At 30.3% G+C, this 15240-nt stretch overlaps 1 protein-coding gene across 1 annotated transcript in view; it reads left to right on the top strand.

The window, feature by feature from the left end:
• The window catches only part of LOC129221574 (putative polypeptide N-acetylgalactosaminyltransferase 10), a 48308-nt gene extending 33119 nt beyond the window's left edge, over window positions 1-15189 (top strand). The window contains exons 5-10 of the mRNA XM_054856078.1: window positions 656-833; window positions 2660-2888; window positions 3461-3682; window positions 5825-5935; window positions 10236-10379; window positions 11286-15189. Of these exons, the coding sequence (XP_054712053.1) occupies window positions 656-833; window positions 2660-2888; window positions 3461-3682; window positions 5825-5935; window positions 10236-10379; window positions 11286-11438 (1037 nt within the window). The 3' untranslated portion in view covers window positions 11439-15189. The remainder of the gene's footprint in view (window positions 1-655; window positions 834-2659; window positions 2889-3460; window positions 3683-5824; window positions 5936-10235; window positions 10380-11285) is intronic.
• Window positions 15190-15240: the final 51 nt, after the last annotated feature.

Raw genomic sequence — 15240 nt, 5'->3', positions numbered from 1 at the left:
AAACAAAGGACGATAGATTAAAAAAAAAAAAAAAACTTACTTTACTGTCTTACTTTACTGTTCAGCACAAAGGTATTTATTTATCTTATGATTTCAATGTACTACTAATTGTATTGCAATGTGTGTATTTGAAATGTGTGAAGCAGTAGAATGTTTTTAAATTATTAATATGCATTTCTTTCTTTTTCTTCTTTGCAATTTTGCTTATTCATGTTCATTGCATATCAACGCCTCAGAGCAAACGGTAAGATATCTAATCCCAGAAATAACACTAAGATATCTTACTGTTGCTCTGAGGCAACGATATTCTGTCTAATACAAACGTAGTCCTGAATTTTTGGCATTTCCCATTAACCAAGCTCAACTGTAATTAAAATGGGAAGAAAACCAATACCCGTAAAAAAAATAAGGGGAATAGTACTCATTTTAACATTATAGTAAAGAGAGATGGGACTAGTGTTGCACAAATTGGGAACATTGTAATAAGCTGTTTAGTTTATTCCTGATGTTTGAGAATATTTTGCGACCATTATTTCTTAGTCTGATATTCAAATGAAATCAGATAGTTAAATCGTGTATTATGTGCTCTGTTATTCATTCTTTATGAAAATTTTCATTCAACATTATCTGTACTTACATTTATTTATTTTTCTAGAACCAATTGCTGAAGACAGAAAAACTGTGGTGTGTCCTTTCATTGATGTTATTGATTATGAAACTTTTGCATACAGAGCTCAAGATGAAGGTGCAAGGGGCTCTTTTGATTGGGAATTATATTATAAACGACTTCCTTTACTTCCCAGTGATCTCAAGCACCCGGCTGAACCTTTCAAGTAATAAATTTTGTTTTGTATTTTCAAGATTTGTTATTATTTACATATCAAAGATGCAAAGTATTGATATTCATTATCCTGAGCATTAGTTAAATCATTTCATTAATGATAAAACATTGATTATTTGAAACATAGTGTTTTGAAATATTGCTTAATTTGTTTACATAGATTCATTATATTGCAACCTTTAGCTAATGTTTCATGGAGAGGGGGTCATTAAATAATGCTCCTGCGTAATTTTCAAAACTATCATGAGTATACTTATAATTGAATTTTATTTTTGTAGTTCTATTGTAGTTCAAAACAAAACAATCCCAGCCAAAGAAATTTTATATTTCTTTTATTTTTCTTTTTTGAGAATATTAAGGAAGTATCCCTGTTGCACATAAATCTTTTTATTTGTTTCAGATATTTTTTTACTCCATATATAAAAGATAGCATTAAATATATATATCTGAATCAATCTCAAATATAATGAGTTTTCCTGCTATAAACTGTAAAGTGCAAAAAATTTCTTAATTGATTCTGATATTAGTCATTTTACTGAACTGAGCTTTAGCTTGATTAGATTTGCTCTTTTTTTTTTTTTTTTGAATGAATTTACTTTTGTAAATGAGTGAATGGGCCATTTTTATATTTAACCCTATTAACTGTGGCATGATGTTGAATTCTGGATTTTTACTGTAAAAAATATAAAATGTGACTGTCATTTAGATTAATTTTGATCTAAATCTGCCTTCAAAAATGTTCTAGAATTATCTTAATTGAGTTGATCTTATGCAATGTACACATGAATATAAGTTTCATTAATCGTGATCTTGCAAAATGGAGTACAAAATCACCTATCTAATATGATTTTTTAAAATAGTTTATCTGATATGATCCATTTTGTTTCCCAATTTGTTACTTTTTGAATAAGGATGACACATATTCATAGTTATGGAAAATGCAAATATCTTCTGTTTCTATCTACAATAAAAACTTTTAGCTGTTACTTCTCAGTAGATTTAAAACTATTTTGCTTACATCTATGACAAATTCTGCATTTTAGTTTTCATCTTAATTGTGCCTGTATTAACAATACTAAACCTTAATTTAGCAGTAAGTTATCGCCCCTAAGCCAGGGCTAAGACAGAACTACATGCAATATACCAAACAGCCAATATTACATCCTGAGACTGCAGTTTCCCTCTTATTTGAACTTCTCAGTCAGGAATTGTGAATAACCAAGCTGGAAGCAGATCGCATTGAAGCTGATTGTGCCAACAAACTGGTAGATGAAGTGAATTTATCTAACCAGCAAGTGTCCGCAGCATGGTGCAGTTTGGTGAATTGAAGGCAAAGCTTGAGTAAGTTGAGCAGTAAGTTACCACCCTTAAACCAGGGCTAAAGCAGAACTAAATGCAATGTACCAGAACAAAACTGCAGTGTCAGGATGTGATAACTAGGCTGTCTGGTATATTGCATGTAGTTCTGGCCTTAGCCTTGGCTTAGGAGTGATAACTTACTACTAAATACCCAAGCTTTGCCTTCAATTCACGAGTCAAACCTCACTATGCTGTGGATACTCGCTCCTTAGATAAATTGACTTTATCTACCAGTTTGTTTACTCTCAGCTTCAATGAGATGACATCTGCCTCCAGCTCAGTTATTCACGATCCCTGACAGAGGAGTTTCAATAGCAACAAAACTGCTGCCTAACCGGACTGTCTGGTGTATTACATCTAAAAATTAATGTTTCTTATTCTTATTTGTTTGTTGTTGTTATTGCTTTTTTTTTTTGGTTATTTTCATAGTTATTTAATGATTTACTGATACCAATGTAGGAGTCCTGTTATGGCCGGAGGCTTATTTGCAATGGATAAATCTTTCTTCTGGGAATTAGGCGGTTATGATGAAGGGCTGGATGTTTGGGGAGGAGAACAATATGAGCTGTCTTTTAAAATTTGGCAATGTGGTGGCAAAATGGTGGATGCGCCATGTTCCAGAATTGGACATATATATAGAAAGTTTGCACCATTCCCAAATCCTGGAATAGGTGATTTTGTAGGCAGGGTAAGTGAAACATGTTTTATCTGCATAATCTGTAAAAATGTTTACATATTTTATATATTAGAATAACTAGGTAAAGTAAGAAATATTTCATTGATTATGTACTTTAACTGACTTGTCTAGTTATTTTATAAAATACCTAGTTATTCTATGATATAACTGAATTATATTTTAACTGTAACATATCATCGTGTCAGAGCAATATTAAGACATCTAATCCCAGGAATAACGCTGAAATATCCTACTGTTGCTCTGAGGCGATGATATATAAAATTCAGTTAACATTCTCAATTGAAAGTAATTCATAACTATAAAGTAAATTACACTTCAAACTATAAAAATGATGTATCTGAAATTCAATAACCATTTTATATAACTATGTCTTAGTAATTTCATAGTTTGTTTAACTGGACTTCCACTCATCAATCATACAACTAGAATATTTTTCTTGGGGGAGGGGAAAACAATAAATATGTATGTTATTTAAAAGTTTTTATGTTTTTACTTATTTATTTTTAAGCTAATTAAACTTCATTAAATGAATTCTATGTCTTTCCATTTTATTTCAAATATAGAATTATAAAAGAGTTGCTGAAGTGTGGATGGATGAGTATAAAGAATACTTGTACTTGAGAAGGCCCCATTATCGTGAGCTCGATCCAGGAGATCTTACCCAGCAGAAAGCTTTGAGAGAGCGACTCCAGTGCAAGCCTTTCAAGTGGTTCATGGAGGAAATTGCATTTGATCAACCAAAGAAATACCCACCTATCGAACCACCAAATTTTGCTTCTGGGGAGGTATTATAAATTAGAATTTATACATACAAAACATTAATAAAAAATATTATTTAAGACTTGTCTTAAAACAAAAGAAAATTTGCTCAAGCATTGTAACCGTTACAACTTAAATGCACTTTTCATGCAAATGCAGTATTCAATTAATGTTTTGCAATAAGTATTAGGGGCTGTCCATAAATGATGTCACACTTTTCTTCAACATATTTGACCTCTTCCTCCTACCCTTTGTCATAATGTGTCACATTTCACCCCACACCTCCCATCACATGTCATGCTATATTACAAGAATGTATTGTTAAAAATACTTTTATTTCAACCAAAATGTGTAACAAAACACTTCTTCTGACCCCCTCCCTCCCCTTGTCACAATTTCAGGAATTCCCTTCCCCTCAAGGCGTTACATCATTTGTGGACAACCCCTTAATCCTAAAGTAAGTTCAACCCCCAAAAGAATTTTCTTTTGAATACTGCAGAGTTAGGGTTTGTAAAATAATGTGACTTTTGCCAAAGTTCCTAAGATATATATGTAACGGGTGATTTGGTGCTGCAATGCACTGTTTGGGCTTTCTGGAAAAATGAATTCATTTTCACATGCAATTGGTCACGACTCAGGATTAGGCTGTTCTTTATAGTGATGTTCCGGATATCCGAGGGAAAATAAAGATCTGTATCCATATCCGTTACTTTTTTGACGGATCTTAAACGTATCATTTCTATTCTAAAATTTTTTAAATATTTAAATAAAAGACTCTTAAATTCTGTTTAAATTAGGTTTTATTCCCTATTTAATTTATAAGGTATCATTTCAGAAGCCAATTTGTACCCACCCCCCCTTTCCGTTGCAAAAAGGAAGTTTTAAAAGGGTATCAGCGTGTCTTTTTGTGGCACCGTAGCTCCTAAACAGATGAACCGAGTTTGATAATTCATTTTTCGTTCAAAAGGTGACTTGATCAAAAGTGTTCTTAAGCTTGGCCTCGTTTTTGTAGAACTTTAATTACCGGAGATATTAATTAAAAACCGATTTAACGTTTTTCACAATTATGGTAGTAAAAATTTACCTGTACGTTAAAAATGTTGGTCCTAATTGAAAGAACGAAGTGTTCTGTGTTTGATATTTATTTGAAACTTCCAACTTATATACAGTAGGAGCTATAATCTTGTTTAGTAAATTTTGAATGCAATTTTAAATTTTTATACGCGTGATTGGTAGCGATTTCATAGTCGGAAGATAAGGAGAAAAAGCTCAATGATTTAAAATTTTTACCTGCTGTCAGTTCATATTTGTTAACAAATGTGTGTTCTGACCCGCAAAGTTCATTTTAATATGAGGTCAGCTCTCTGGGACATGTTTTGTTTTTTTAATTTTTAATATTAGTTTTTGTTATTGATTTGGGACTTCTGTTGTTCTTCTTTTTTTTTTTTCTCGGCATCCTTTAAAAAAAGTGAAATTAAATTCTCTATTTACTGTTTGTAAAGGTGTTCCCAGCTCTGTATTTCGTCGGTCGGAGAAGTTCGGTGGTCAGCGCTGCATTTATGCTGAAATAAAATGGGAAAAATTATTTCTAGCCTGTCCAGTAGCAGCTTTACACTCTTGCTCCTGTATCCTACATCTACAGAGTAAGCTAGAAATAATTTTTCACATTCCATCTAAGCATTAATGCAGCGCTGACCCATTCCTTCCAACTCTCCCTCAATTTTAACAAAGATTTCTTTAAAGAGTAAATCATAGTTTTGATTATATTTTTGTCGCAGTTGACATTTTTTGAAGAAACTGCCATTTTTCTGACGGGAATACCTTCCGTAACAAATTTTACACTTAGATAAATGAATTGGGTAAAAAAAAATTTTCTTAGATCCGTATCTGTATCCGCGGATTTTGACACTAATGATCCGTATCCACGGATCTACTTTTTTAACGATCCGGCACATCACTAGTTCTTTATTGACATTTTGGTTCTGGAAAATTTACGAATTCACGCCTGGTATGTATTCTGTGGTTTATGCAGTGTATATAGTGGTTTAGTTGAAACAAAAACATTTTTGGAAACATCTTTAGTTATCTTTTTTGTATGTTGGCAATCTTTTTGTTGTGTTTTTTTGTAGCTAAGTAATATTCTTTCATAATTTAAATTTTCTGTTTAGATAAGAAATGTTGAGAGCAATTTGTGCATTGATACAAGATTTCGTAATCAAAATGATAGATTTGGCCTTGAAAAATGCATAAAAGATCAGGCATCTCAAGGTGGTGAACAAGTAAGTTTAATTGTTTTTAATGTAGAGTGAAACTTTGGTAAGTCGAACTTCGATGAACTGAAAACTTTGATAAGACGAAGTGAATCTTTATTCCTGTCTAACTGAATGGAGAATTAATGTTGTTTATTTTCGATAAGCCAAATTTCGTTAAATCAAAATATTCGATAAGTCAAATTTTATTTTATGACTGTCGTTACAGTTTCTTTGCTAGCAAAAAGTATGAACTAAAAGAAAAAAATTGGTGCCATTGCATTGCATCAAAGGCATTTAGGTAAAGTAGATCTGATAAATCTCTGACACCGATTATTTTTACGTATAATTTGCATGATTTTTTTTTCCTTTTTGCTTTAAATTGTTTACTACATTTATTTCGGTAGAAAAGAAAAACCTGCTCATGGATGAAACCAAAGCTCTGATATAGTTCAGCCCAAAAATGGGATAGAAAAAATATAAGAAAGGCTGCGTATATTCGGGATTATGGAACAATTTGATTTTTTAGCCCAAAGGGGGGGGGGGCTACTAGATGGAAGAGCAATTTTTGGGATTTCGCAGTGTTCTACGAAGCTGCTGGTATTTCTAAGATCAGCTTTTTTCTGTCATTGTTATTGAAAGCGAGTGTTTCTGGTGCTGTTTCATTGATTCCTGAACCTTTGGAATAGCATATTAAAGTAGGCTAAGAGAAAATTGAAAATGTTAAGCTACGAAGAAAAAATGAGTTAATTCGATTGTGGCACAGGAAAGAAAAAGAAAATTTTATTTTAAAGTTTAATGTGTTTTCCATAATTTTAAAAATCACATTGAAAAAAATATGTTTTGATTGGCGGTGTAAGAAAAGCAGCAGATGTATTGTACGTTTTTATAGAATCCCATTCGAATGTTCACCAACTCCCTTTGATGTCCGAGGACTATTTAATGAAAGAACAAAGCTTTGCTCACTGCAATGTTTGATAACATATTTTTTAAGATCTTTTTTTTTTTTTTTTTGATAAGTACAAGTTGTTATATCTTACATAAAATGATAAATTTGTTTTTTAACCTGTACTAACTCTTTAATTTATAGAATCATATTGCACATAAAAATAATCAAGTATATATTGTCAACTCAGAGCAACAGTAAGACATTTAATAGCAGGAATAACAGTAAGATATTCTACTGCTGCTTTGAAGCGACAATATTATCTTTGATACATTATTCTATCACTTTTTTGCTCATATTACAAGTTTTATGAGTTTCAGTGGTGCTATTTTATTTTATTCTATCGTTTTATTTCCGTATTCAATAAGCTGAATTTTCAGTAACTCATTTTTTTTAGCATTCTCTAAAACTTTGACTTATTGAAGTTTCACTGTATTTTATTCATATAATCTAAATAATTATTCAGTGCTTTGTTAGATAATATAATGTATCTAAAGAGCCCACTAGCAGAAATAGTCATGCATTGCAAATTCTTGCGGAGGTCTACAGACTATTTCTTAGTTTTGGGAGAAAATACTTAACATTTTTTAAGAAAAGAAAATCTTACATTTCAGATAATGAAGAATTATATCATATTTTCTGGGGTATAATCTACAGGATCCACAGGTAGCATGTGCTTGTATTAACACATTATTCTTTAGCATTTCTTTCTGCCAATTTAGATTATACAGTTAATCTTATGTCAGTTTATTTTGCAGATCATTTTTTATTTTATATCTGCATCAGAATGTCAGAATATGATAAAAGTACAATTAATGTATATAATGATATTCCTTTAAAGAATTTACAAAAAATTTAACAAGTTTTTAGTTAATTCTTTAAATATTGCAATTCTAATAACAAATTATTTACTTATAACATTTTTAAATTCCAAAACTGAACAGCAATGCAATATTCATTTGATGAAGTAATGTAACTCAAGAGGTGGGGGGGGGGGGGAATATAAAATGAAAAATTAGGTGTTTAATTTTAATTAGAAAACTAATTTAATCAGTTCACAATTGCATTCAAATTATTTTAGCCCTAAGTAATTTAGTTTATTAATACAAGTGCATTTATTGTACTTCACATCACCCAGAAAACTAACAAAAAAAGTTATCTAATTAGCATTTAAATTTTTAAAACTTGGTTTGGTTAAATAGTGAACAATCCATATTCCAGTTTTTTCAAATATGAAAAAAATCTTATATTCTTACCTTTCCTTGTCTCTAACAAAATACTTTCTAATGTCTGAATTCTCTTCTCAAAGGAAAAATACATACCTTCACATCTACACACTTGTTATGAGCAAATGTATTTTGAAAATAAGGACAAAATATTTTTAATTGCCTCCCTCTTGTGATCTTGAGTCAAGACGTTTTTTTTTTTTTTTGAGCAATGACGATTGCTTATTGTTCTCACTTGACAGTCCTTGACGTTCCGGTTCCTTTTTCAGCTTGGACCAGGGCTGCAGCACCACCGTCCACCGGCGGCGGCGCGGCTGGTCCTGAGCACTGTCCACCGGAATCCACTTTTGCTGGGCTTTGGCGTCCATGTCCTACACACGCATGCTCATACACAGTCGCCTACGCGCGCACGCCTTTACACACATACACACGCCTACGTGCACACACGTAAGCCTACACACACAATTATACACACGTAACCACCCAGGAGGAGGGACTTGGGGGTTGGAGCCATTTCTAGAAACAATAACTCTAATCAGTAGGGTCTTGTCGCAACTCGTGATTGCGAAAAACATAATTTGAATTCAAAGTTTCGGAATTCAAATTAGAATTAATTGGGGGAAGTAGGTCACCTTTTTTACTTTCTTCTATATCTAATATATAGAAGAAAGTATTGGATTCGTGCAAATTTTCGAATTTCGAATTTTGACGGATTCGAACGTTTTGAGGTGTGCTGAGTCCATTTCGACTATTTTTGGAAAATGTCTGTCTGTCTGTGTGTGTGTATGTGTATGTGTGTGTGTCACGTCTGTGTGTGACCAGTTTTTTGTGGCCGCTCTACAGCAAAAACTACCGCATGAAATCGAACGAAATTTGGTACACATATGTGCCCCTATGTGAACTTGTGCCCATTGGTTTTTGGCGCAAATTCCTCCAAGGGGGGTGGAGCAATGGGACGTTTTTTTGAGTTACGCGTGCTTGCTATTCCTCAGGAAGTAACTGGCGGAATCAGACAAAATTTGGTCCATATGTTGCCATTAACAGGAACAGGTGCTGATTCAAATTTGGTGTCAATAACTCGAACGGGGGTTGAGCTATAGAACGTTTTTTGTCGTCAATTGTGACTGCTGTATCTCAAGAAATAATGAACAGAATGAAAGAAAAATTTATCGGCAAGTAGTCCTTAGTGGGTATAAGAGCTGATTTTATTTTGGTGTCAACAGCTAAAAAGGGGGGTAGCGCAATCGCCCGTTCTTTTTTTCCATTGTGAGTGCCCTATCTCAAGAAGTAATGCTACGTTCTGGTTGAAATTTGGAATATATGTGAATCCATATGTAAACAGGCTTTGGTTCAATTTTGACGCCAATCGCTCCAAGAGGTGTTGATTTTTTTTTTTTTTTTGAATAAAAATAGCTTTATTAATGCAACAATAAGAAAGATAAATCGTAATAGATTGTCGTCTGCGTATATCTCGTGATTTTAATTGAATGGAAATGATCGGAAATATTATCTCAATGATTTAAAATTTTTAACTGTTGCCATCTTATGTTTGTTAACAAATAAAATATTTGTAATTAATTCAAGCAAGGCTTTTAAAATAACTTTCAATTTTCGCTCTTTGCTTTGCTTTTGCAATAATTCAGACATTGGGATGGTCGTCAAGTTTTTGCATGTGTAATTTTGTTTTTGTTAGGAATATTGCTTCCTCGTCAAGCATGGGGAGGGATCAGAAAAAAAAAAGAAAAATATAGAAGAAAGTTTCGTGATAGCCACAACATACTAGTTTTTTAAAGAAAAAGTTTCTAAATGTTATTTATTTTCTGAAAGATTATGTAGTAAGATTTCGGAAGCTGAGTTAAACGATACCCTACATTGTTAAGAGCTTTTTAAAAAATAACTCCAACATAAAAGTTTTCCATATTTTCAACTTTTCATTGTTGAGATATTCGTCTTTTGCTTGCTCTTGCCTTACCAAGCTATACCAAGTTGACACACTGCAACAGCCGAACTGCCACTCACAGTCTGTGAGCGGCCCTAGCAGTGAAAATGCCACTCAATTCTATCTTGATTTGTTTAGTTAGCATTCCAAATCTTTTCTTATTAGTTTAAGTTGATTAATTATTAACCATAACTATATACATAGTATTATATTTACTAGCAATTTGAACTGACATGGCATAAAGATATTCGACCTAAGAAAAGAACAGTCTGTTTTGACGTTTCATCTTCTGAAAATCATGCTCCAGTTGTGTTATGGAGTTGCCATGGAATGCAAGGAAATCAAGAATGGAGGTATAATTATGTAAGTATAATATTGCATTTTTATTTACTCCCCTATAATGTATAGTGAATGCATAAAAACCAGATGGTAACGAGTCAAGTCTTATTCTCAGTCACATTATTTTTCCAGGTGATTGAGCTTTGAGCTTCCCCAAAATAACTTGAGTAAATAAACGTAACCTCTGAATTCTCTACTGCCCACCATGATTCAGGGCTTACCGTAAACATCGTCATTATCCTATAACAGCATTATTCCTTTGTTTACCAATGTGACTTGAGTGTTGCCAATATGGCTGCTTTAGATTTAGGTTGTTGGTACCGACACAAGTTAATAGGTATGTTCAAATAGAACTGGTTAGCTTGGGCCCACTGGTGACTAGCAGAAGCATTCTTGAAGATTATTGAATAATATAAAAAAACATTTTATGGACACTCCAATTAGAGCATAACCACTGATGTCATCTAATCATCCCTATTAAACATTGGTCTATGGGAACATGCCTGAATCTCAAACCTGTTTCAAAAATGAAAAAAATTCTAATTGGTCTAATCTTTTGTATATTCTTGTTACGTATTTAACCTTTTTAAAGCTAATCATTCCCTAAATAAATATGGGCAATTCTCTAGAAAGTTGCACTTTCTTGTCCCAAGCACCTGGCAATCTTAGAAAACCGTTTTCCATTTCTTTTATCATTATTTATTTTTCACCTTCTAAAGAACAAAATAACGAGCAATTAACAGAGCTATATCCTGCTTTTTTTTATGAGGAGGATAAATTGTGGGCCTGGTTCTTTTGTTTCCAGTGGAAGATGCACATTTTTGTTCCTGTGTGTTTTCAAGTTGCAAAATAATAATCTAAAGTATTTGCAATTTACCAAACAGTGCATTCTTCTTTTGTTATTAAAACGAAAAAACTTTTTTTTTATAGGAAGAGCTTCAGTTATTCCATCCAATTAGTGGTCATTGTTTGGACTGCGATGGCGAGCGAAAAGAAATATTCATGAGTCCTTGTGATAGTACTGTAAATACACAAAAATGGCGCTTTGAATCATTCAACAAAACAGCTTTGGATAATTGGTGAATCAAAATTTTATTACTGAATTTGTGTATGAGTTTTTTTTCCCACATATTTTCAGGTATTGGCTTTAGACATTCCAATTTATTTTGAGTTATCTACTCTTGGTTTTTAAATTCTGTGTTTATAATGAAATATTATCTTCATTAATTAAGCAGCATATTTCCTTTTATTTTATTATTCCTGCACAAAGTTGAACTTTTTACTTATTAATATCTTTCATTTGAAATTAAAAAAAAGTTTATTAAATCAACTAATCTGAATGCTTAATCTAACTTTCTAATCATAAATGCTGTAATGTTTGTCTGGGTTACAGAAGTTTTACCTAAATGTACCTATTTATTTTTCTAAATTTATTTATTTTTATTATATTTCTTTTGTAAAAATTATCAAATATTTATTTGGTTTTTCAAGAGGTTTGTTGTGTACTATGTTTTAAAGTGTGTTGCCAAAAATATATTTATTGAAAGGGATTATTTTTCTTTTTTTTAAAAAATTTTTTGTGTGTATTTATTTATTTATTTTGAAGTTAAGATTTTTACTGCAATTCTTTTCTTAATCTTTGTAATCTTCATATATGTTTAATTCTGACTTAAAAATGTTTGTTTCACAAGTTTAACAGCAATCAATGACATGTAAATAAGACTAATACCCATGTGTCTTAGATAGTACTACATTTTTTACTCTCATTACTTAAAGATCTTTTAACATATCATAAAGTATGTATAGTTATAGAATTCAAAACTGATACGAATTTGCCATATAATTTAAATTTCCAAAAGAAAAATATAAAAAAACAGTTCCCCTAGCAATGTGACTTTCTGGATTATTTTTTTAAGTATAACTTCAAAAAGAAAAAGATTGGCTTTATTTGCCCTGATTTCACTATTCTTTTTTTGATCATCCATTCCATCGTTCCTCTACATCGTCAATGCTGACTCTCCTTAAAAGCCAAAAAAAGTGTGTAAACAGCCTTGCGACTATCTTGCTTTCTTATATGTATAGAAAAAATTTTAACTGCAAAACAAAGCAAGCAGTCAAATTATTAATAATTGGTGTTTAATTATTTCAAAGTACTAGTTATTTGTCCGGTTTGGAAGTATTTTATTTCATAAAAGGATGTTTTGAACCCCAAGTTGAGAAATGATGCACCTTTATTAAGAATATATTCTTCTTGTAATTAATGCAAGTGCTTATTACATTTCAAAGTACTAGTTATTTGTCTGGTTTGGAAGTATTTTATTTCATAAAAGAATGTTTTGAACCCCAAGTTGAGAAATGATGCACCTTTATTAAGAATATATTCTTTTTGTAATTAATGCAAGTGCTTATTACTAATCATCTATCAATTTTGCTTTTTGTACATTCTATTCTTATATGAGAAAATTTCCGAAGATTACTTTAAAAGAAAGAAAATTAATACATACTTAATGCTAAAGCTACTGCATTTTTTAGGATATTTTCTACTTATTGATACAAGTTTTCTCTTCTCTTAAACTTGGTATATACTTAAAATATTTATATTTTACTAAACACATTTCTTAATCCAAATGCTTATTTTTAAGAAAAATTTGTTAAGTATTAGAAAAAAAGAAATATGTATTCCTTGCGTTCTTTAATTTACTTAATTTTTTAATTGCTTAAATTAGGAAACAATTTTGAAAATATTATACTGTTACTATATTTCAGAAATCTACGAAAATACAGCTAATTTTCTAAAAATGATACATTAACAGTCTGTCATTTTAATTTTTCCTTATAATATTAATGCAAAAATTTAAATGATTAATTCAGTTTTCTCCCACTTGAATTTTTTATTCTTTCAAACCAAAATGAAACAGATAATACTTAATTGAAATAGAGCTATGCTTTATTTCTTGTTATAAAAATCTCAACACCTTTAAGAATTAAAAATTATTTTACCTATATAATTTACCTTATTGTGTCAGAAAAACTGTAATAAAATGAGACAGTCAAAGTTATAAAAGCACAATAAAGAAAGACTGGATACTTGTGGTTCTGGTTGCTACACTTTTATCTATTCATTTAGTTGTGAGCTTTGGAATATAAACACAATTTTATGAACTGATAAAAGGTTTTTTATAACTCTGAAACACGTTTGCAAAACTTTTGCAGTTACTCTTTTAATGACGTTGATTTTCTTATTATTCATTGTCATTGCGTTAATGTAATGAAGAGCCTAAATGCTAAAACTGTTTCACTTTTTGTTTATTGTTTTTATATTTTTGTATGTTTCTTGAATGTCATTTTATTTACTATTAATCATGCATGACAATTTCATTGGAATAATTGGACATTGTTAAGAAAAAAAAAGAATTATTCCACTTACTAATTTTTTACTTCTGTAATAAGTAGCTTAGTAAAAAAAAGCAAGAGAAAAAAATGTTTATTTGAAGGAAAAAAAAAGAGATAATATATTTCTAGATAAAATTTTAATAATTTTTGATGCTATTAAACTATGATCTGAGGATATGTTTATTGTGCTTGGTTTATTTTTGCATAACTGATTCAGTATTATTTTCATTCATCTGTTTAAACTCACATAAATTGATCAGTGCACTGTAATTTTACTTTTAATAAAATGATCTACGTTATCAAAAGTAGAAATAAGTCACCAAAGAGTCTTCATCAAAAATTTTAAACTTTTCTATTTACTATTTATACAATTATTTAAAATTATTTTTTTTAGGCTAGTTTATATATTCCAAAAAATATTTTTTTATTAATCTTGTGATTTTTATGTGCAATCTATAGCTAAGTTAGTGTAAATTCTTTTATGCTTTTACCTTGATAAATTATAACTCGCCCGAAAACAAAAATACTAAAAGGAATAATATTGCTCAATAACAAAAATTTCATTACATGGATTTTTTGCATTAATTCATATTTTTACCAGATTTTGGAAAAAAATTTATAAACCTTTTACGCATGTACACATAAAAATTTGCAATAAACATTTATAATCAATATTTGTCAACTATACACTGTCACAAAGTATATATTCTGCTTAAAAGTGATGCACGGTTTTTATTTGAAAGTATTCAAGTTTTTGAATTTTGTGCTTTTCATTCAAATTTTAGTTCTAAATGCACAATTTTTAAGGTAACACATTACCAAAAATAAAATTTCAGAAAATGGTAGCTACCTTAGATCACAGAATGTAATTGTGTTTTATCAAATACCAAATATTAGCTACCCAAAATCATGCATCAGTATCAACATATCAGAGTATTGCAAAACATTATTTTATGTGTACTTTTTATTCACTCTAAAACAATTGTGATATATGAAAGTTTTGTGATGAAACTGTAGATTATTTGTACTATTGTACTTGTTTGGAATTTTATTCATAAGTATAATTGCATTCATATGGTTTCAAAACCCAATGGCAATAATAACTCTTAATTATTTTGTTGTATTTTTCTTGTTAATTTACTATAAATGAAATGAAAAATGTACACCTTTTAAATGTTTTAAATTTTAGAAAATACATAAAAATAATGAATTGAAATGTATATATTCATATTTGCTATATTTATAAAAGAAATCTGTATATTTTGTAAAATAGATCATGCACAGTTTTTAAAATGCTGGTTTCTATGTAAAAGACTGAATAAAAAATTCAACCTTATTATATTCAGTAGTAATCATAGAACTACGTTGTAAAAATTGAATTTTTATATATTTCAACATAATAAAAAGAATTATGCAGTCAACTCATAATAATTTTCAAAAAGAGTTTGCATTTTTTATTATAGTTATGAATTCAATAAACTGATTCAAAGAT

Source organism: Uloborus diversus, chromosome 4, assembly GCF_026930045.1.
Source record: "Uloborus diversus isolate 005 chromosome 4, Udiv.v.3.1, whole genome shotgun sequence".
In the NCBI taxonomy this organism is placed as follows: domain Eukaryota; kingdom Metazoa; phylum Arthropoda; class Arachnida; order Araneae; family Uloboridae; genus Uloborus; species Uloborus diversus.
Note: the sequence above shows the minus strand (reverse complement) of the source record. Positions and strands in the feature narration are given on the sequence as shown.